The sequence below is a fragment of the Acartia tonsa genome, chromosome 3 (genome assembly GCF_053477335.1).
Source record: "Acartia tonsa isolate MP-2025a chromosome 3, ASM5347733v1, whole genome shotgun sequence".
Lineage (NCBI taxonomy): Eukaryota > Metazoa > Arthropoda > Copepoda > Calanoida > Acartiidae > Acartia > Acartia tonsa.
In genome coordinates this window covers 33,473,770-33,492,169 of record NC_137262.1, presented here as the reverse complement: position 1 = coordinate 33,492,169, position 18,400 = coordinate 33,473,770, and the positions used below count along the sequence as shown (strand labels likewise).

At 32.0% G+C, this 18,400-nt stretch overlaps 3 protein-coding genes across 3 annotated transcripts in view; all 3 read left to right on the top strand.

The window, feature by feature from the left end:
• The window catches only part of LOC145314846 (uncharacterized), a 57,145-nt gene extending 48,679 nt beyond the window's left edge, over nt 1-8,466 (top strand). Inside the window, exons 19-22 of the mRNA XM_080154927.1 lie at nt 706-822; nt 1,864-2,323; nt 2,598-2,662; nt 7,430-8,466. Coding sequence (XP_080011053.1) covers nt 706-822; nt 1,864-2,323; nt 2,598-2,662; nt 7,430-7,784 — 997 coding nt within the window. The 3' untranslated portion in view covers nt 7,785-8,466. The remainder of the gene's footprint in view (nt 1-705; nt 823-1,863; nt 2,324-2,597; nt 2,663-7,429) is intronic.
• Nucleotides 8,467-14,305: 5,839 nt separating this feature from the next.
• Nucleotides 14,306-16,365, top strand: LOC145314845 (uncharacterized). The gene is made up of 3 exons (XM_080154926.1): nt 14,306-14,470; nt 15,158-15,311; nt 16,129-16,365. Exons 1-3 carry the CDS (start codon nt 14,313-14,315, stop codon nt 16,363-16,365), a joined length of 549 nt encoding a protein of 182 aa, XP_080011052.1. The 5' UTR covers nt 14,306-14,312.
• A 134-nt stretch (nt 16,366-16,499) lies between these two features.
• On the top strand, nt 16,500-18,058 carry LOC145315209 (uncharacterized). Its single transcript, XM_080155249.1, has 2 exons — nt 16,500-16,748; nt 16,833-18,058. The coding sequence occupies exons 1-2, from the start codon at nt 16,556-16,558 to the stop codon at nt 17,801-17,803; spliced, it is 1,164 nt and encodes a 387-aa protein (XP_080011375.1). The 5' UTR covers nt 16,500-16,555; the 3' UTR covers nt 17,804-18,058.
• The last annotated feature ends 342 nt before the right edge of the window (nt 18,059-18,400 follow it).

The following is an 18,400-nucleotide window of genomic DNA, read 5'->3' as shown; positions in this document are numbered from 1 at the left end:
ACGGGTTTCGTCGTATTTTCAAAGTAGCTTAGGTTAGGTAAATTTTAATGATTGCCCAACAGAGTTTTATATGAGAAAAGCTTCTGCGAAAATACTACAAACCCGCTACATCGTTTTCTTTCCATGATCTATTTATCCCCCAAGATTCCTGAGAAAAATGGCGAAAAGAAGGCAATTTTTTTCTGGCCATAGAAAACTATTCATCCATATATTGTTTTAAATATCCATTATGTTGTGATAGAAGGACAAGAATTGATTACATTTTTATGACTTAATCAACTTTATATATTATGTTTTCTCACAGCCACCTCTTACTTTAATCAAAAACTGTAAAAAGTGCAAAATAATAATAAAGATTAATGAGATGTTTGTTTGGAAATAAATGTATCTTAGAGAAAGCATACTTCAAAAGGTATGACTCAGAGTAAATTTAACTTTCATCTATCAAAGTCCTTCTGTTTGAATGGTCTATCTTTTCATTGTGAGGAGGTGGGGATATATTTTCTAGAGGATATTTCTCATTAGAGGGTGGTTTTACTCTACCACAAAACAGTTATGAACCTTTCTCGACCTATAGGTAGCTTCAATGTAAAGGAGAACCATGTCGGATCAGCAGTTAGAGAGATCCCTCGCTAAAGTCAGACTGGCAATCAGATAAACACCCTACTACTTAAATATAAGGATTATTTTTTTTATATATTTTAGAATGAAGATCATAGATCCTGAAACAGCTGCAGCAGCAAAATTGGCGGGAAACTCTGGTACTAATCAGCTGTTGGCGCCAGACTCACCACTCACTGCATGGAGGAAAAATATGATCAGGTATATTATTAATATAAGAGTAAAACACTAATTTTATAATTTAGCTTAATGATTACATGTATTACAAATTTGTTATAATTGTAACTGAACTAAACAGACAATACAAAACTAAACCACATCCAACAATTAATAATGTTTAAACACCTATTATGAAATAAACTGAAAGTGAAATCAACCAAAAATTGAAGAAAAAATCTATTAAAATAATTTTCAATTTTCACAATGAGATTACAGCAGTTGGGAAGTTGCATTTTTTCCCTTTTGTTAATGTTGCTGTATGAAAAATATTTTTAAAAGATAAGGATAATGGTTTATGTTCAAAATGTGAAATAGATCAAAAAAGCATAACTTATTTATATCAAGTGAAATCTTTAACCATGAACAAAGAAATGATGTAGAAAAATGGATTATAAATTAAATAACTCCAAATTTTAATATACAAAATTACTCTTTGTGCAGATTATAATTATATACACTGTAACTTTATACTCGGTGCTAACAAAACTAATTTTAATCTTTTAATTTTTCATTTTAATATCCGCGGAATGCTGTTTATAATACGATGTGATAAATAATTATTTCTAAATTTAAATTTTCTTTGTCAATGATTGAAGTGATGCGAAACCGCATTGATATTCGTTTAATAGAGGTGATATATATTCAACCTCCTTACTACAAAATGTTAAGTATAAACCACAAATATACTGCTCACAACTGGGTGAATAATGTGAAAGAAAGTAAAAGATTACAAAAAAGTACATTACAGGATATTTAGTTAGATCAATTGTATTTATGTATATATAGGTAAAAAAGTTATAGCTGTAGGGGAAAAGGCAACTTAAAAAATCTATAAATATTTACTTTCAATAAAGATCTTTAAATTTATTTAAGGAATACAAAAATTATTGACTTTTTGGTTATTTGGTTTTAGTAATTTAGACAAATTTGTAATACAACATGAAGCATTTTGGATTGTCTTTATAGTTTTATAATGTTTTTGCATTGAAAATTCTCGATTTGTTAGTTTTTTTTAATTTCTAGAACCTCTGGTGGAGTTGGAGACCCTGAGGAGATAATGGAAGAAATGGCGGGCATGTCCTCCACTGCCCTGCCCCGCCCCAGTCCCTCCAGCAATAGTGGCCCCGCTAGTGCTTTACCCTCCACCTCCCGCCCTAACCAAACCAACAACCCATCCGGGCCGGCCAGCACGCCTGCTTCCCTGGCAGCTGGGCTGATTCCTGCCAAAAGTCCCAAATCAACCAAGTCGTCACGCCGCCAAGCGCGTGAATCATTACGTGAAGCTGACCTGCAGAGCAGCAGCAGCGAATGTCCGTCCTTGCCGCGTACTCACAGGCCGCCAAGATTTCGGTCAGCCTCGCGAGAGCGGTCAGTCGGCAGGGGAACGTCACGTGATAGGTCTGGGGAGGGGGGACGGGCGAATAGGTCTATACCCTCATCTGTGAGAACTATCAATTCTGTCAAGAGGACAAGCTCAAGTCAGGTAGGCCAATTCCATTTTTTAAAATGTGTAAGCCAGGCGACATCAGTTAACTATACTCAAATATCAAGTATTTATAGACATAAATAAAATTATTGGGGGCAAAGAATTGGACGCTAAGCTACTAGTTTGAACCACTCAATCCCAGATTTGATAAAAGTTACTAAAGTTTTCAACAATGTAAGAACTTAGGAACCAGTATAATTTACAGTTCAATGTCTTCTCTCTCCCTGTACATAATAGATGACACAATATAAACATACCTTTTTTATTTTAGTCCGGGAAGCCACCCTCTGGTTCAGTGACAGGTTCTACAAGGTTGTCCTCTAGCTCCACCAACAGGTAAATATAAAGATATATATATATAGATACCATTTTTTTCGTATTTGTGCTTTACTTTAGCCAAGGCTGGGTTAGATTTTTTTGTGATCTTGGTATCACCGCAGGGTTAGGGCTCCGCGGGATTAGGCCCAGGAAATTTAGGTCTCCTGTAGTGGTCAGGCATGTTGATTGAAAGCATCTATTTAAATGACATGGAGAAGTTTTGTAATTCCAAGTTAATTTTTATATTATTTACAATTAGGTTGGACAACTTTCCCAATATAAAGAGGCCCTACAAAATAACCCCCCTCCCCAACTTCCTATATTTTTCTTTATTTTTAAAAAGAATTTAATGTCAGAGGACCTAATAACTTGTAGAATATAAAGATACATTGCCTATGTAAATAAGGTTCTAATTAATATCTTTTAAAACTGCATATAATATTAAACAATTGTTTTAATTACGCATAAGAGAGAAAAAATGTATAAGAAGTAAACCATTTATCTATTTGAAAATATTTAAATTGACTATAATTGCTTGGAAACGAAACTTAATCCTTTAAATAAAATTCAAATGATTATTTTTGCCATTTTACCTATTTTTCTACTCATCCTATTGACGAAGCCCAATCTGTCCTACTTTTAATTTATGTGACGTCATAAAAATGAGGGATTTTCCAACTCTTTTTAGGGGTTTTCTTTCCCACTTCTTCTCTTATCTTCCTCATTTTTATGACGTTACAGGAATCAAAAGTAGGACAGATTGGGCTTCGTCATCCTATTGCTAATTTATACATGTAAGTAAAGCTTGTTTTGTTTTGTTAACCCTTACAGCTCGGGCCCCAATTCCCACCTTAATAGATCGGGGGGGGGGGGGGGGGGGGCTCAAAGAGCCCCCCCCCTCTATCTCGGCTCCTGTTGCAGATAAAGACGTAAAATTTTTTTCTGGTGGTTCATGTGTATTTTTAGAGAAAATTACTTTTTCTAGTCATAGCGGCCAGGCCGCTCCTTAGCTGCTTTTTAGCGGCCAGCCGCTAAATTTTAAAACAGCTGTAGAGCGGCCAATTTTGCAGCTAGGATGACCAAATTTTAGGACAAACTTTTATTTTTCATAACAAAAAAATTACTTTTTCTGATCATCGCCGAAAAACGGCAAATAACGGAAACCGCCATTTTCGGCGGTTACGGCGGTAAAACGGCGGTTGGCGGCGCCAATTAATATTTTTATCTGTTTGATGTTGCTCAAGGATTTACCAAAAATAATTATAGGTCTCTAGCTGTAATAGAAGCAACGATATTCATGTCTGTAGTAAAAGCCGGACAAAAATCGGTCATAAAGTCGGTCAGGGAGCGGTCAAACGGTCATAACACAACTTTTCTCAGAAGGTCATTGATATCTAAGTATTCACCAAAAAAATTTTAGGTTTTTCCTTATACACAAAAGTCATAATGTAGAAATTAAGATTTATTTCGAATTTTTTTTCTAATTTTTGTGCTACCCAACCGACTTTGACCGGACACCACGACCGACACAGACCAGATATCCTAATAAAATCAACTCTTGCCGACGTATAATTACTAAACTTAAAAAGTCATGAAGTCACAGCACTCCATCTTACCTACAAAAAAAATGAGATTGAAAAAACTAGAGGGGGGGGGGCTCTTTGAGCCCCCCCCCCCCCCGATCTGTAAGGGTTAAATGATGCAATTTATGTTAATAAAAATCCCCGTAGCAAAGAGTTAGTAAGACATATGCAAATGTTATTATGGAAAAAGTCATAAATAGAAGGAATTTAGAATTCAAATAAAAATTTATACGGCCACTTGAATTTGACTAAAACCTGTGATTAATTAAAAGTATAACGAAAAAGAAGAACCAAATTGGCGTATATGTGCCTATAAAAATGACGTTATACAATACAAATGACCAATGAAAGGCCATTACAGAGACTAAATTACCAATGGCTGTCTGGTATGAATTTTAGTTGGCCAACGGTAGGCGAGTATGACGTCATTTTTATAGGCACTATAAAAAGTGTTGTTTATGATATTTCATGTTTTGACGGACAGCTTTAAGAAACAAATTGCTATGCTAAATCTCCTGAAAAGAGTATTTACACATTTCAAAAAAATAATTTCTCGGCCTTCTTTTGCGGTTAAAGTGTGCTGATTTTTCCCACATCCGTTTTTTGCACTTGCTTTAGATTTACTAGATCATATTTAATAATAGCGAAGCTAATTAATAATTCAAAATGTTAGTCTGTCTGTTGTTGTCTGAAAGTGTTTATTTGAAACGTGATTTTTGGCTTCTATGAAAGTTAGACGGCTAAAATTGCTTTCTTATAGATTTTTGGTTACTTGTGTCTTTTACAGCTGTTTCCATTTTTTGTTTCTGATTTTCAATTCAAATTTAGCGAATAATATCAAGGTTTCTTAATATCTATTGCAATTTTGTGAAATGGATATTGTCATCCTTGTTTTGCTATTAAAACAAGGAATTGCTTCCATTTAAAACAAGGAATTGCACCCATTTAGTAAAATAGCCAGTAGCCAATAGCCAATTGCGACTCATGTAAGTTTTAAACCCATATATTAACAACTTGAATGGAAATCATTTAAAATGTTTGATTGAAAAGTTTGAACTAATTGTAAAGTGTCCTTGCATTTGTTTTAAAATATCAAAATGTTAGTTAAGATTGGGGATTTGCGTACAGTTAAACAGTAGATGAATTAATGCTACCCCAATCCTCCATGTAAACTCTATGAGCTTCAAAGAACTCAAACTTATTCAGAAATTTAGGAAATGTTGATTTATCTTCTAGTTCTAGTGATCTAGTTCACACCACATCCGACAACGACGGATAAACGGACAGACTGACAGACAGACAAACGGACAGACAGACAAATTCTCAGAAAAATACCACAAATATTTATAACATGTTCCTCTAGAACAGTTAAAAATCCTAGTTCATAAAACTTTGTTAGTTTTTAAAAGTTAGAATTTTTATTTTTCCAAGAAAAATTAACAAGTCGAATCTGTTGAGAAGCCTTTTAATTTGATATGGGAAATATAAAAAGAATGTTAGAAATTTACATATTGACATTCTGATTATGACTTGGATTGAATGTTTTAGTTTTATATTTTTATATTTTATAGTTAATTTGGCTGTTTTCTAGTGTAATATTTTTGTTGTTTTCTTTGAAATGAAATGTCCATATGATCCATTTTCACTTTCTATGAATCTTCTTGTGAATTTTTTAATATCTGTTATTAACTTTATTACAATATTCACAACTAGCGGCTACGCCCCTAGAAGCCTCTAGGGACACTTAAGTTAGGAGGAGGAAAAGTCGACCTCATCCCATATTAAATTTGAGTTTCAAAAGAATAAAAAAAAAAAATTTTTGTTGGGAGGGGTTCAAGACACCCTTCCCAAAAATAGTTTAAGGACCTATAAGAAGCTTTACTGTAAAAAAGAACAATATCGATTTAGTAGTTAGCGAGATCCTTTGGGACAGACAAAAAACGCTTATTACTTTATATAATAGGATTATTTGTAACCACAGTTTTATGAAGAAATAGTTAGTATAGTTAGAAAAATAGTATAATTTAGATATACAATCGGCTGCGCCCTAGAGGCATCTAGAAGCGCTTGAGGTTGGTAGGGAGGGAAAAGAAAGCCAAATCCCTCTCCCAAAATAATAATAAATATACCTTGGACACAAAAGAAGCTACATTAAAGGAGAACCATATCGGTTTAGCGGTTAGCCTGATTCTTCGGTACAGACAGATATACGAAAACACATACACGTTACTTAGATAGATATGACATAATGTTTAATTATTGTAAATTATTTAATATCTGTTATCTAATTAGGCATTTAAAAATAAATTTAAATTAACTTAGCTTAAAAGTAAGTCTGTTTTAATTTTGTCTTTTAGATTAATAAAGTCCTTTTAAAACTGTCTTAGAAGCTTAAATAACCTCTATGAGAATAGTTATTTATCGCAACGTATTACAGACATCATTCCGCGGATATTAAAATGAAAAAATAATTAAAAGCAGTTTTGTTAGCCTTTAGGGGCCGAAGAACCTGTCAAACAAAACTGGTATTAATTTTATGATTTTTATTTTGATATTTGTGAAAAATCTTCTGTAATACGTTGCTATTCATGATTTTTCAGTATGGCTGAGAACCGGTACTAATCCAGCGGATATTAATCGGTTTCGAAGCCATACTAGAGAATACATTCTTAGTGTATACATCACATGGTGAAAACAATTAACTTTACATAAAAATTCTTCTTTCTGGTCAACTTTCCTTTACAACGCATACCATAAATTACAGGCCAGCCAATGTGTAAATAAAAATGTTTTTTTTTCTTACACCTCAAGTTATTGATTTTAAATTGCAATTTCTGCGCCAATAATATGTGTGAAAAAAGGGTTGGTTGTCATTTTGGCCAGAGAAACTTATATTGGTTTCAATCTTTATATTGATATTGGTCATTTTTAGTAATAAAGTGAAATTTTGAATATTATTTTTTTCATAATACTGTGAAAATCGTACTAGTTATTTATCGCATCCTATTATAGACTAATTTTCGCGGATATTGAAATATACGAATGAAACCATTTTTGCTAGCCCTGAGTGTACGATGACTTTCGTGAACTGGTTCTAATCCAACGGATAATAATCGTTTTCTAAGCCATACTGAAAAAAAGGTTTAAAATTGAAGCCATTGAGTAAAAAATTCAGATTCATGATATTATTCCTTTTTTCTAGACACCACCAATACCTGGATTCTGAGGCTGGAGGGTCCAGCAGCCAGACACCAAAGTCCAGGAACCCCTCGGCTACCAGAAAAGCGTCTACTGCAGCCCGTGGCGCCAAGGATGTCGTCGTTGCTGCTGACGGGAAAAATGGCGGGAAACCAAGGAAATCGGCTGATGGCGAGGCCAGCGGTACAGCCATTAAAACCCAGGCTGTTGTAAATAAGTCAGCTGCAGGTGGTGGACCGCCTAGTGGAACACTAAAGTCAGAAATATCAGTGTCTGCTGACTCGCTGGGTTCGAGTCGCAGCACTAAAAAGTCGTTTTCTGGGACAAATATGCATTCCTCCCTCGGATATTTACCATAAAAATAATTATTATTTTTTAGAAATTAAGTTGTGTTATTTTTATAGTGATATCAATAGTATTACAAAATTATAAAAATGTTAAACATTAATACAGTAACATATCAATTATATGTGCAATATATCGAAAACTATGGCAATTTTTTTGTGCAATAATGTGATGGCAAAATAAATTGAAGTTGTTATTAATTTAACAAACTATCAAAGAATCAATATTATTCAAAGAATATCAAAATTTAAACTTTAAAAAACATCAATAATTTGCCTAAAATGAGTGAAACAAATCATCAAATAATTTCTAAGTGCAATAATTGAACAAAATTTAACATGTGCAATTCAATTTAATTATTTTACTGTATTTTTTTTGCAAATGTATAATTTGTAATAGCGTAGCTACTCTATAGACATTAAAAACACCTTTAAATGATAATATTTTACCATATATTAGAATCAACATAATCATCTTTACCTACAAAAAAATATTTTTGGAGCTTCTTTTGGTTTAGAACGAACACTCCCAGCCCCCTAACAACAACAATGGTTTTTGTTTAATAGAATGCCAAAGCCAAAAATGAGCATTGTTACTTGTTGTTTAATCCTGTATTCATTAAACACATTCTTGTTTTATAAATAAACCGCAGAAATATTTTTGACTAAATTTTTCATTTTATGTTTCTTAAAAAAAATAATAATTTTGTTGGTAACCTGCAGTGGCACATTTTCACACGCGACCAAAGCAATGGATGTAGAACATTCATGGATTTTATGACATGTGAAGAATTGTCGTCAATTTAGGTTGCTAACATGGAACTCAATTGGAGCATGGTCAGTTTGGGGATGGGGTAAAGTGGGTGAAAAAAATCGTTATTTTAGCCCGCTGCGATTTTAACTCTGTTAGAACATGAAAATCCAATGCAACATCCAAGTAATATTATATCCATTCCCAGAGCCTTGGTCGTGGTAATGAAATATTTTTGTCATGCATTTTTAAAATTAGATGTTTAATTAAGGAAGGATTGCATTTAAAGGTCATCTTTCTTTGTAATTTTTGTATTCTAAATTTCTATTTGTTCAATAAGATCTATGGAAAAAAGCTTACATTCTTGATTTTGATTTTCGGTAAATCTTTTAATTGTTTGTTTTTAGCAAGTAAAAAAACACAATAATTATTAAGTCAAAGGTTACTTTCATTCAAACCTTTGAATAAACCATCAATACCCTTCCCCCCCCCCCCCCCCATAATCTTCAATATTGTTTCTAATGATTTTAGCCAACTTGAGGGGCTCAAAACATCTGGGGTCCTATTTTAACATCAAACTATTCCTTCAGGGCTCATTTAATCCTTGTAAACCTAACCTAAGTTTGGTTGTGGTCATACGACAGGAAACTTCTGATAAATCTACAATCAATTTCATAAGTACCTGCTCCCTTAAACAGAAGTCAAATACTTAAAAGAACAAACAAATCAAGGTCAAAATTAGTAATTATATCTGGTGCTTCCTAATCATATATAATTTCTTGTTTGTTATAACTTAATACAACCTCCCAATATATTGTTAAAGGTGTCCACATAAAATTGTCCCACAAACAATACTAACACAGATTTATTATAACATATTTTAATTTAAGACTATTATGCAGTCCACTCAAACTATTGAATTTACCCCAATGTTTTTAAAATCTTTTTATTTATATCCTAATTTTTCAATTTGGGGATTTTTTGGTGAAATTTGAAGAACACCTTTGCTAATAGATCCTTTATACTTGACATCAATTAATTTAGAGCAGACACAATCACTTCAATAAATCAGGGACTCAAGGGGTAGGTTAATTATAAGTAGTAAGATAACAAATTTATCTTCCTATATTTTAGCTACAATGAAAAATACAGTTCCTATTTTATTTAGTTTAAGATTTGTTTGTAATCCAAGGGCTCTACTCTTTCTTCTAATATTGAAAATATTTTTGAAAAAAATGAAATACCTTTCCCATCCCTCTATCTCTAATGATAATAAACTTGATAATAATAATCTCTACTATAAAAGTATAGTTTTTAGAGGGAAAAAGATAGTTTTTAGCTTGTTAAAGATGCATTGTTTAATACTTAATAGTGTTTTGTCTTTAAAAAGTAGGCGTTATTTCCTTATTATAAAAATGACAATCTTTAATTTGGGATTATTGGCGGTTTCCCTCTAAGTGGCTAGCAAGCATTGACCAACCCCCTTACCCTCTATAACTTTTTAAATAAAAGGAGCAGAGTTTTTCTTTATCTTTAACCCATGTGGGGGCCCTAACCCTGTGGGGTTTATACTTGTATAATAATTAAATCAAGACACTTTTAGATAAAGCTCTAGTTACAAAGCAACAAAATATCCATGTCTATAACATTAAGCTTAATATATTAGTTTAATTTATTTATTTGAATAAAAATATATCATATCTGAAATATATGGTATAAACTTTTGTGGAAAAAATAGAGGCTTGTTGAAAGGGGGTGTGGATGAATACACCCACTACAACTTTCTACACGCCATTGATACATTACTTACACCCCTCCTGTTGTCTCGAATTCACCCCTCTAAATCTCACACCTACCTCTATTTTGGTTTAAGGGAAGGTGTCACAAAAAACCTCTGCACGCCATTGTTAAAAAAGATTACAAAAATTTGGAAAATAGAGAAAAATATTTTTCAGTATAAAAACCAAAGGAAAAAATTGAGAAAAAAGAGAAAGAAATTTGTAAGAGAAAATGAAAGTTGGATTCTGTATAACATATTATGTAGAATGCTCTTAAAGACAGGTATAGGTAAACTAAAACGTAAATCTGTAGTGTTTATTATATGCAGTTAGGGAGGGGACATTGGGCTGTTAATTACACTAGTCTTATAATAACTATATAATTTATTCGTTGGCCTAACAAACATGGGGACTTTTATCAAATCTTGATTGGATGGTTCATTTAGTTGAGTGTCCAAACGTTTCAATAACTAATTGTAATCTACAGAAGAGGTCATTTTGTGTATCATCATTTGGGTTGTACATTAACTTATCGGTTATTGTCTTATCCCTTTAGATCCTTGTATTACAAGTTCATATTTTAAAATTGACTAAAAAAAGAAATGGTAGAATATTGTCATTTAAGATACCAGCTATAATCTTACAACAATACCATGTATTTGGCCAAATCATTCTTTCTGCACAGAAATAATGCAGTTTCTTAGATCTTGAAAATTAAAGTTTTTAGAAAACTTTCCCCTGTGAATGATGGTCGGACAGTGGTTAGTGCAGTGCTCCCATTCTACTCTCTCATCAGACAAGCAGACCATCTGACGTCATATTAGACATCTTTGCTGTAGACCAATCAGAATTAGGTTTTTTAGTTTATTTTTTATGAATTAATAATATATTGAATAATGCATTAACATTGTGCATTCAAAATAAGTTACAAAATAAGGAAAAGGTAACTTTACAAAGTCTCTCAAAAATCAGCCAAGTGACGTCATAAAAATGAGGGATTGCCCATCTCTTTTTTATGGGTTTTCTTTCCCGATTCTCCTCTCATCTACCTCATTTTATGACGTCACATGGCTTTTTTTTAGAGCAAAAGCCTTTTATTATTTTGTAAGGAAATGCCTGTGAATAGAAAAAACTTCTAGACTAATCTAATTTAACTCTAATACATCAAATAAAATAAGAAACATAATGCATTTAACACTGCATATCGAATGTACTTTTACGGTTTCTTATATCTATTTAACATTCTAATGTTAACTATAGAGTAGCTTCACTTCTAAAATATTGAAAATATTATTATGTATATGTTAGTCAAATTATTTTATTTTTTAAACTGTGATATTTAAACCTTTGTAAAATTTGTAAATCAATTCTTGTACAATGTATATACATGCTTTATGAGGCTTTTCTGTTTGCTTTAATATTTCAACTTTGCTTAAAGGCTTTATTAGTTATTTATCGCATCGTATTATAGACAACTTTCTACAGATATCAAAGTCGAAAAATAGAAGATTAAAAACAGTTTTGTTAGCGTCGAGGGGCCTAAAGCCCGGGCAACCAAAACTGTATTAATAATATGATTTTAATCTTAACATTCTTGGAAAATTAATGTCTGTAATACGATGCTATACATGCCAGATTGGTTGAGAACTGGTTCTAATCAAGCGGATATTAATCAGTTTCGAAGCCATACTGGAAATGTTATTCTATTTTAAACTTGACTTCTTTGAGAGGTTGGGTGTTTTTAATAAAAAAAAGATATTTATAAATTTTTTAGTAGATTAAACTTTTTCAATTTGAAAATATCAATACATTTTTTATTGTCTTTTTCTAGTCAAAGAAATATCAAAATTTATTAAATAATCTTAATTCGCTCTTTTATTCTTTAGCGTTTTTAATCTTTATTTTTTATCGAGCTATTTATATATGTATTTGTAAAAAATGAAATAATTGTTACTATGTAATATGTTATAAAATGTGAATATAGTAATAATAATAATTGGCTGGGATAAGTGCAATACAAGTAATTATTATCACAAAGCCTTTTGTATCCTTATAATAGTGTGATTGTTATTATCTTATTTTGTTAAATGTATGTTATTGATTTACAAATAAAGTTTGAAAATAACATTTTTTTGTTGTTAAATGTCATTGTTTTTTATGCTAACTTAATAAAAATATCATGATAGTTTTGATTTCATAAAAAGATATTTTAGAATTTTTGGGTGTTACGCTTACGAATGGCAATTTCCTTTATGACTTAATAGCAGCTATGCCCCTAAAGGCCTCTGGGAGCACCTAAGGGAAGGGGAGAAGGTGTATGTTGATACTTAATATTAAAAAAATATTTTACAGGGGATATTTTTCTTAGGGGTGGAGATACCCTCCCCAAACTAAAAATTAACCTTCCCTGGATCTAGAAAAAGCATAACTGTAACGGAGAACCATATCAGTCCACCAGCCATTATCGAGATTTTTACCTACAGAGTGCCAGACATCCTTTAGATAAAAACGCCTTAGACTCCTTATTCTATGACTCAAGTCCGTCCGTTTGTATAATAATATTAGGATGAGTAATAAGTTTTAAGAAGAAATAGCAAGCAAAGTTTTTTAGTTTATAAAAAATATTTCTTATCTCGCTGAATTTTTATAATACTTTGACAATTTTAAATGTAAGCTCAATAAGAGATAAGTAAGGCTCGGCAGCATCTGCCATAAATAACTACAATTGCCGCTGACCGCCGTCAAATCACCACAATTGCAGCAAAATGATGAAAAAACTTTCAAGGCGTAACTCTATTTTTTGTAGCGACGCTACTCTATAATTCAATTTGTCTACGTCCGTCATTCATTCAGTCCGTAACGCTAAAAGGAAACTTGATTTTCTCAGCTCCAGTTCAAGATAGACAGCTGAAATTGTAAGGGAGTAAATATGTTTACATTCTACACATATCAACAAAGTTTCTTCAAGATTTGCCCATTAATTGGGGAGCTAGATCGTGATTTATAAGCTTAATTTTTATTTCCTATGATTATGCTCCTATAGGTCATTTTTTTCTGGATGTCCGTCCATGATTTTTAAGCTTCGAATGTTGTTATTTATTTAACAATATATAACCCAGCCATTTTTATTCATAGGCCGAGCCCTAAAGATAAGCATTCAAAATTCCAAAAAATAACAATTGTTGCTATAAGATTTTTTTTAGTATGCTTTTATTAATCATCATAAACTCAAATTTATTTTTGTTTTCGAATTTATAAAACTAAGTGATAAAACCTAAATTTATTAAGAAAAAAAGATTAAAGTGAAGTAAGAGTTTTTTTCAATTTTAAAATGTCGTTTATTTGTACTTTCTTTTCAAATGAGTAGTATTAGCATTCATCACTATTTATTTTTCTTCAAGCTTTGAAAAAAAATTATATAAAGTTACCAATTACTAATGACTGCTATCAAATATATTTTTTAAAGCGAAGCTTTTCTATAATTAGGGTCGGTCCTTACGTCCGTACGTCCGTCACAGACAGATAGCTTTTTTCGTTAATTTAGGCATGTTAGAATTGTCCTATCGATTTCAAAATTTGCATGGTGATTTCTTTAGTAGTTAGGTACTATATAGAAAGCATAGCAACTTTATAATCATTACAAGTATGTCCGTACGTCCATTTTAAACATGTTGATTTTTAAAACTTTTTTAACAATTAATTTTTATATGATCTAATCATCCGATTAATTTGATTTTTCGTATGTTGATTCCTGGGACAACAAAGTATAATGTTGTAAGCGAAGCAACTCTTTAATCAAGTTCTAAAAATTAATGTGTTAATGTCCGTTTGTCCTACCGTTTCAGTGTATCGCTTTTATGGATGTTGTCATCCCTGTTTAAGTCAAAATTGCATTTTAAAATTTATATAGAAAACTACATATTTACTTGATAACCTCAGGATAACTAAACCTTATAACAATGGCACCAAAAGAGGTTTTTAAGGGGTAATTTTATCATAATTTTACAGATAAAAATGGATGAGGAAGATATCACTGAGATGACAGAAAAACTGTTTGCACATGCTGAAGATGTTGCTGAATTGTCTCCAACAATTGGCGACTTCATTGAAAATGTAAACAAGAAAAAGCCCGAGCTTGCCCTTGGACTTGCAGTTGCAGCTAAATTGTGCAAGTAAGTAAGAAATAAAACGAGGTGTGGGTGTTTTGTAACACTTTTGTTTTAATGCATATTTGTAAAAATTGAATTAAATGTAAATCTTTACCTTTCAAAGAACACCGACAGTTAAAACATGATCATGATTGATTTGTTGAAATTTTTTTCAGAAAATTCAAGAATTTCTAATAATTATTTTCTTTCCAGTATATGAACTTTTTGACTCATAAGAAAGCTTATTAGAATAAAAACAATATGTTGGGATTAAGAATTTTAAGATAATGGACGACAAATTGATATTCATCCTTAATAATGAAAAACAAAATAAATTCAAATTCTGAGTTGAAAAATTTGGTCACTTCTAGTTTAATTAACCAACCATTGGAATGAAGAAAATATTCTGGTGCTGTAGTGGTTTTAAGCTATTTCGGGAAGATTAATTTATCAAGAGAGAAAAAATTACGGTGTTTTTTATCAAAGTGCCATGAAAGCACAGAACACCTAACCTTATTTGTATGTCTTATGTATTAAAAAAAATAATCCTAACTAAAATTTTTTGTTGGAAAAAATCGAATTACATGTGAAGGGTCAAGTTCACCCCCCTCCCCCATTCTCCTAAGTGTCCCTAAGGCCCGTCGGGTCATAGCTGCTAGTAGATAAATATAAATAAGAAAATATAAAAATCTGTTAATTCTGTTTTATTAGTGCTGCTGGTGAAATCTCTGGATTCTACCCAATTACACTGCTCGCAGTATGTCTAGCTGTAACTGCCAGTTTTCTGGATCCTGACGCGGCCGCTGACCTTGACATGCTAAATAGACACATGAAAAAAATCAACCAAAAGTTGACGGCATTAGAGGTGAGTTGTTTTCAGTCTTGTGCACAGGGTTTTGCACAGGGATGCAAATTTTTTTTTACACTTCCCACAAATTAAAAAAATGGTTCTGTTAGCTTTATGGAGGTGTAATACAGACAACAATTGAGTGATGTAATTTTAAGGTCTGTCTACCTACATAATCAATAAGTTCAAATAATGTCCACACTTTCGCTTAATTAAGGAGTTTGTGACTTTTTTTAATTGACACCACCCTTGACTGTTTTGGGGGGTATAAAAACTTGGATGTCAATCTATTAAGTTAGTAAGTAGTATTTGTGTCTGTCTGTATAAATTATTGTGTATCTGGAAATAAACAACAAATAAATCTATCAAGTTATTAAGTAGTATTTGTGTCTGTCTGTATAAATTATTGTGTATCTGGAAATAGGGTGTCTGTGTGAAGTCATATTCCATTTACAATGTTTAGAAGCTAAAAGAATCAGTTGTTCTATGATGTAATTGGTTGTCTTTCTGTAAAAGTAATGTTTGAATGTTGGTCTTTTTGTTTAAATCTTGTTTATATAGGTTATTTTCATTAGAATATCCATTTATTGAATAAGAGTCCTAAGTTATGTTGTTTCATGAAAACTAGTCTTTTGATTTCATTACCCTTATAGTCTATTGTTATTTTTAAAATGATTTGACTCTATGTTAGCCTTTACTTTAGAGCAAAACACAATTATTACCCCTGAAACAATTTGCTGCTTAAATAGGAAGCTTGAATATTCAGCATATAGGGGTGGGGGGTTGAGTATTGAGAAATTATTTATAAAAAAAACTACCAATCCTTTCACAACAGGGAAAGATGGACCTGATCTTGGACCACATTGTTGAAGCACGTTTCAAGGATGGGATGAATGATATCAGAACTCAATTTAAATCAATGGAGCAGGTACCCTGTAAAAGAGTATGGGCAGGAGAATTCTACGGCAATGCAGCACACTTTGTAAGCTACAGAAAGTACTTTGATGCGAAGAATCTACAAAGCCTATTTAAACATGAATACGAGACAAAGGAATGCTTATATACTTTTTAGTGGTCTAAAATATAAAAAAAGAATTAATTACAATACAGATATTTTGTAAACTCGCATAAAACCACAAATTCCTCAGTTAAAAGTATTATTTTTAGTACTTCATGTATTTAAGCATAATTATTATTATTAGTGTGCCAAAGACTTTGATAGTTTGAATGAGCTGTATGTGTTTGTGCTTACTACCAGAACTATGTACCTCCATATTAAGGTTAACTACATCAACAACTATGAATCTTTCACAACTGAAGAGAAAGAGGCTCAAACCATGAGTGAGATGCAATTCTTCAATGAAGAAATGAAAATTATAGAAGAAAGCATGTCAACCATTTGTAATTTCTATCATGCAGTACGAACACTTCCAAAAACATGCAAATTCTCTCCAGGTATCTATACTATATTTATATTTATATTTTCAAAATTAATATTTCTTATCTCTAAATAACTAGTTACACGCTGAATTATTTCAGCCTATATTCCTGAAGTGCCTGAAAAACAACAGATGAAACCTTTTAAACGTGAACATGGAACTGTTTATGCTGAAAAGAGTGTATCAGGATATAGAGTTATCAAATTCACTAAAGAAAGTGTCCAGTTTGGGAGAAAACTCACAGCAAAATGCAAAGATGGATTTAAAAGCACTCACCTGGTTGGTGGTCCCACACGAGTTGAGACTTCTGAAAAAGTTATGATAGGACATATGAACGAGAATGGCCAATGGGAAGGGGGAAGAATTGATCTTTTCCACAATGGCCTAGGAATTGTTTATAGAAAATATGAAAATGGAGAAGAGGTTAAAGATTCCTTGTGTAGTTACAATGACTATGAATGGGTATCTGCCACTGGTAAGCCTTTAAGAAAAAGCTCATCCTTTGCCAATGTTGAAAGGCCTAAAACTAAACTCAAAAATGATAAACATAGAAGGGCCACTCTTCCAAACAACAAACAATCTATACCAGAAGAGAATGTAGAAAAAGAAAAAAAATCATCCTTCTCTGGTGTTCCTAGAGATGTGGATACAAATGTAGCTACAGATCAATTCAATGGTGTTGATGATGATACAGCTAAATTACTTAACCAGCTTGGCTTGTCAGATTTAGCTTCAAGATCAGGTACGAATGTAACAGTTACAAGAAAAACAACTATTAACAATCTTCCAACTTTTACAACAATGAACAGTAGGTCTGTAGTAGACGCTCCAATAACTATCACAGGTGGTAGAACTATCAACATTCAAGGAGATCACATGCCTTATCAACAACAATCTTCTAGCTTTACTTCAACATCGGCTCAAGAAGGAACCAAAATTGTTGTGGATGGAAGAACTATCAATATTGGAGGACTTCAGGGTGGACGCACAGAACATCATGTAACTGAGGAAGTAGGAGAAGATGGAACCATCAGGCGCAAGGTTAATATAACAATACAACGTCAAAATTAAAAAGTTTGCCAATCAAATGTATGTTCTCCAACCTTTTCTGTGCTAAATATGCTTGTATCAAATAAAATGTTTTGTATTATTAATTTGAATTAGAATATAGTTAAATTATTAATTTATCAGTTTTTAAATAATACGATTATTAAAAAAAGGTCAATGACCTAATATTTCTGTTATATAGTATATGTAAAGATAAGTTTTTTGTACATATTTAACTAAGACTTGATAAAATGTTTTAATATACATATATGTATTATATTATATTTGTATGTTTTTATTAATCAATTTGTAAAATTATAGCAATCTTGAAAGTTTTGAACTACAACCCCCCCAAAATAAAAAATAAAAAAAATTACCTCTGGTGTAAATAACCCCTCATTATATTTCAATGGGGTAATTATCCACCTCTCCCCCAACAACAGATTTTAGTGGGGGCAATTACCCCCTAAAGCAAATTTTACCCCAAGAATAAAAATTGTTTTGAGGGAAAATTGATTTAGGCGCCTAATTTTACCCCTCCCCACAAAGGAAATTATCCCCCTCGGAATTCCCCCACCTCCGCAAAAAAAGAAAAAAAAACGTTGGTGTACTTGCCTTTGA

Excerpts from the sequence above, each read along its gene's own strand:
- LOC145315209 (XM_080155249.1), top strand. The coding sequence starts at position 16,556 with ATGTACCTCCATATTAAGGTTAACTACATCAACAACTATGAATCTTTC. Across the intron at positions 16,749-16,832 it reads AACATGCAAATTCTCTCCAG|CCTATATTCCTGAAGTGCCT; the intron begins GTATCTATACTA and ends GAATTATTTCAG.
- LOC145314845 (XM_080154926.1), top strand. The coding sequence starts at position 14,313 with ATGGATGAGGAAGATATCACTGAGATGACAGAAAAACTGTTTGCACAT. Across the intron at positions 14,471-15,157 it reads GTTGCAGCTAAATTGTGCAA|TGCTGCTGGTGAAATCTCTG; the intron begins GTAAGTAAGAAA and ends CTGTTTTATTAG. Across the intron at positions 15,312-16,128 it reads AAAAGTTGACGGCATTAGAG|GGAAAGATGGACCTGATCTT; the intron begins GTGAGTTGTTTT and ends CTTTCACAACAG.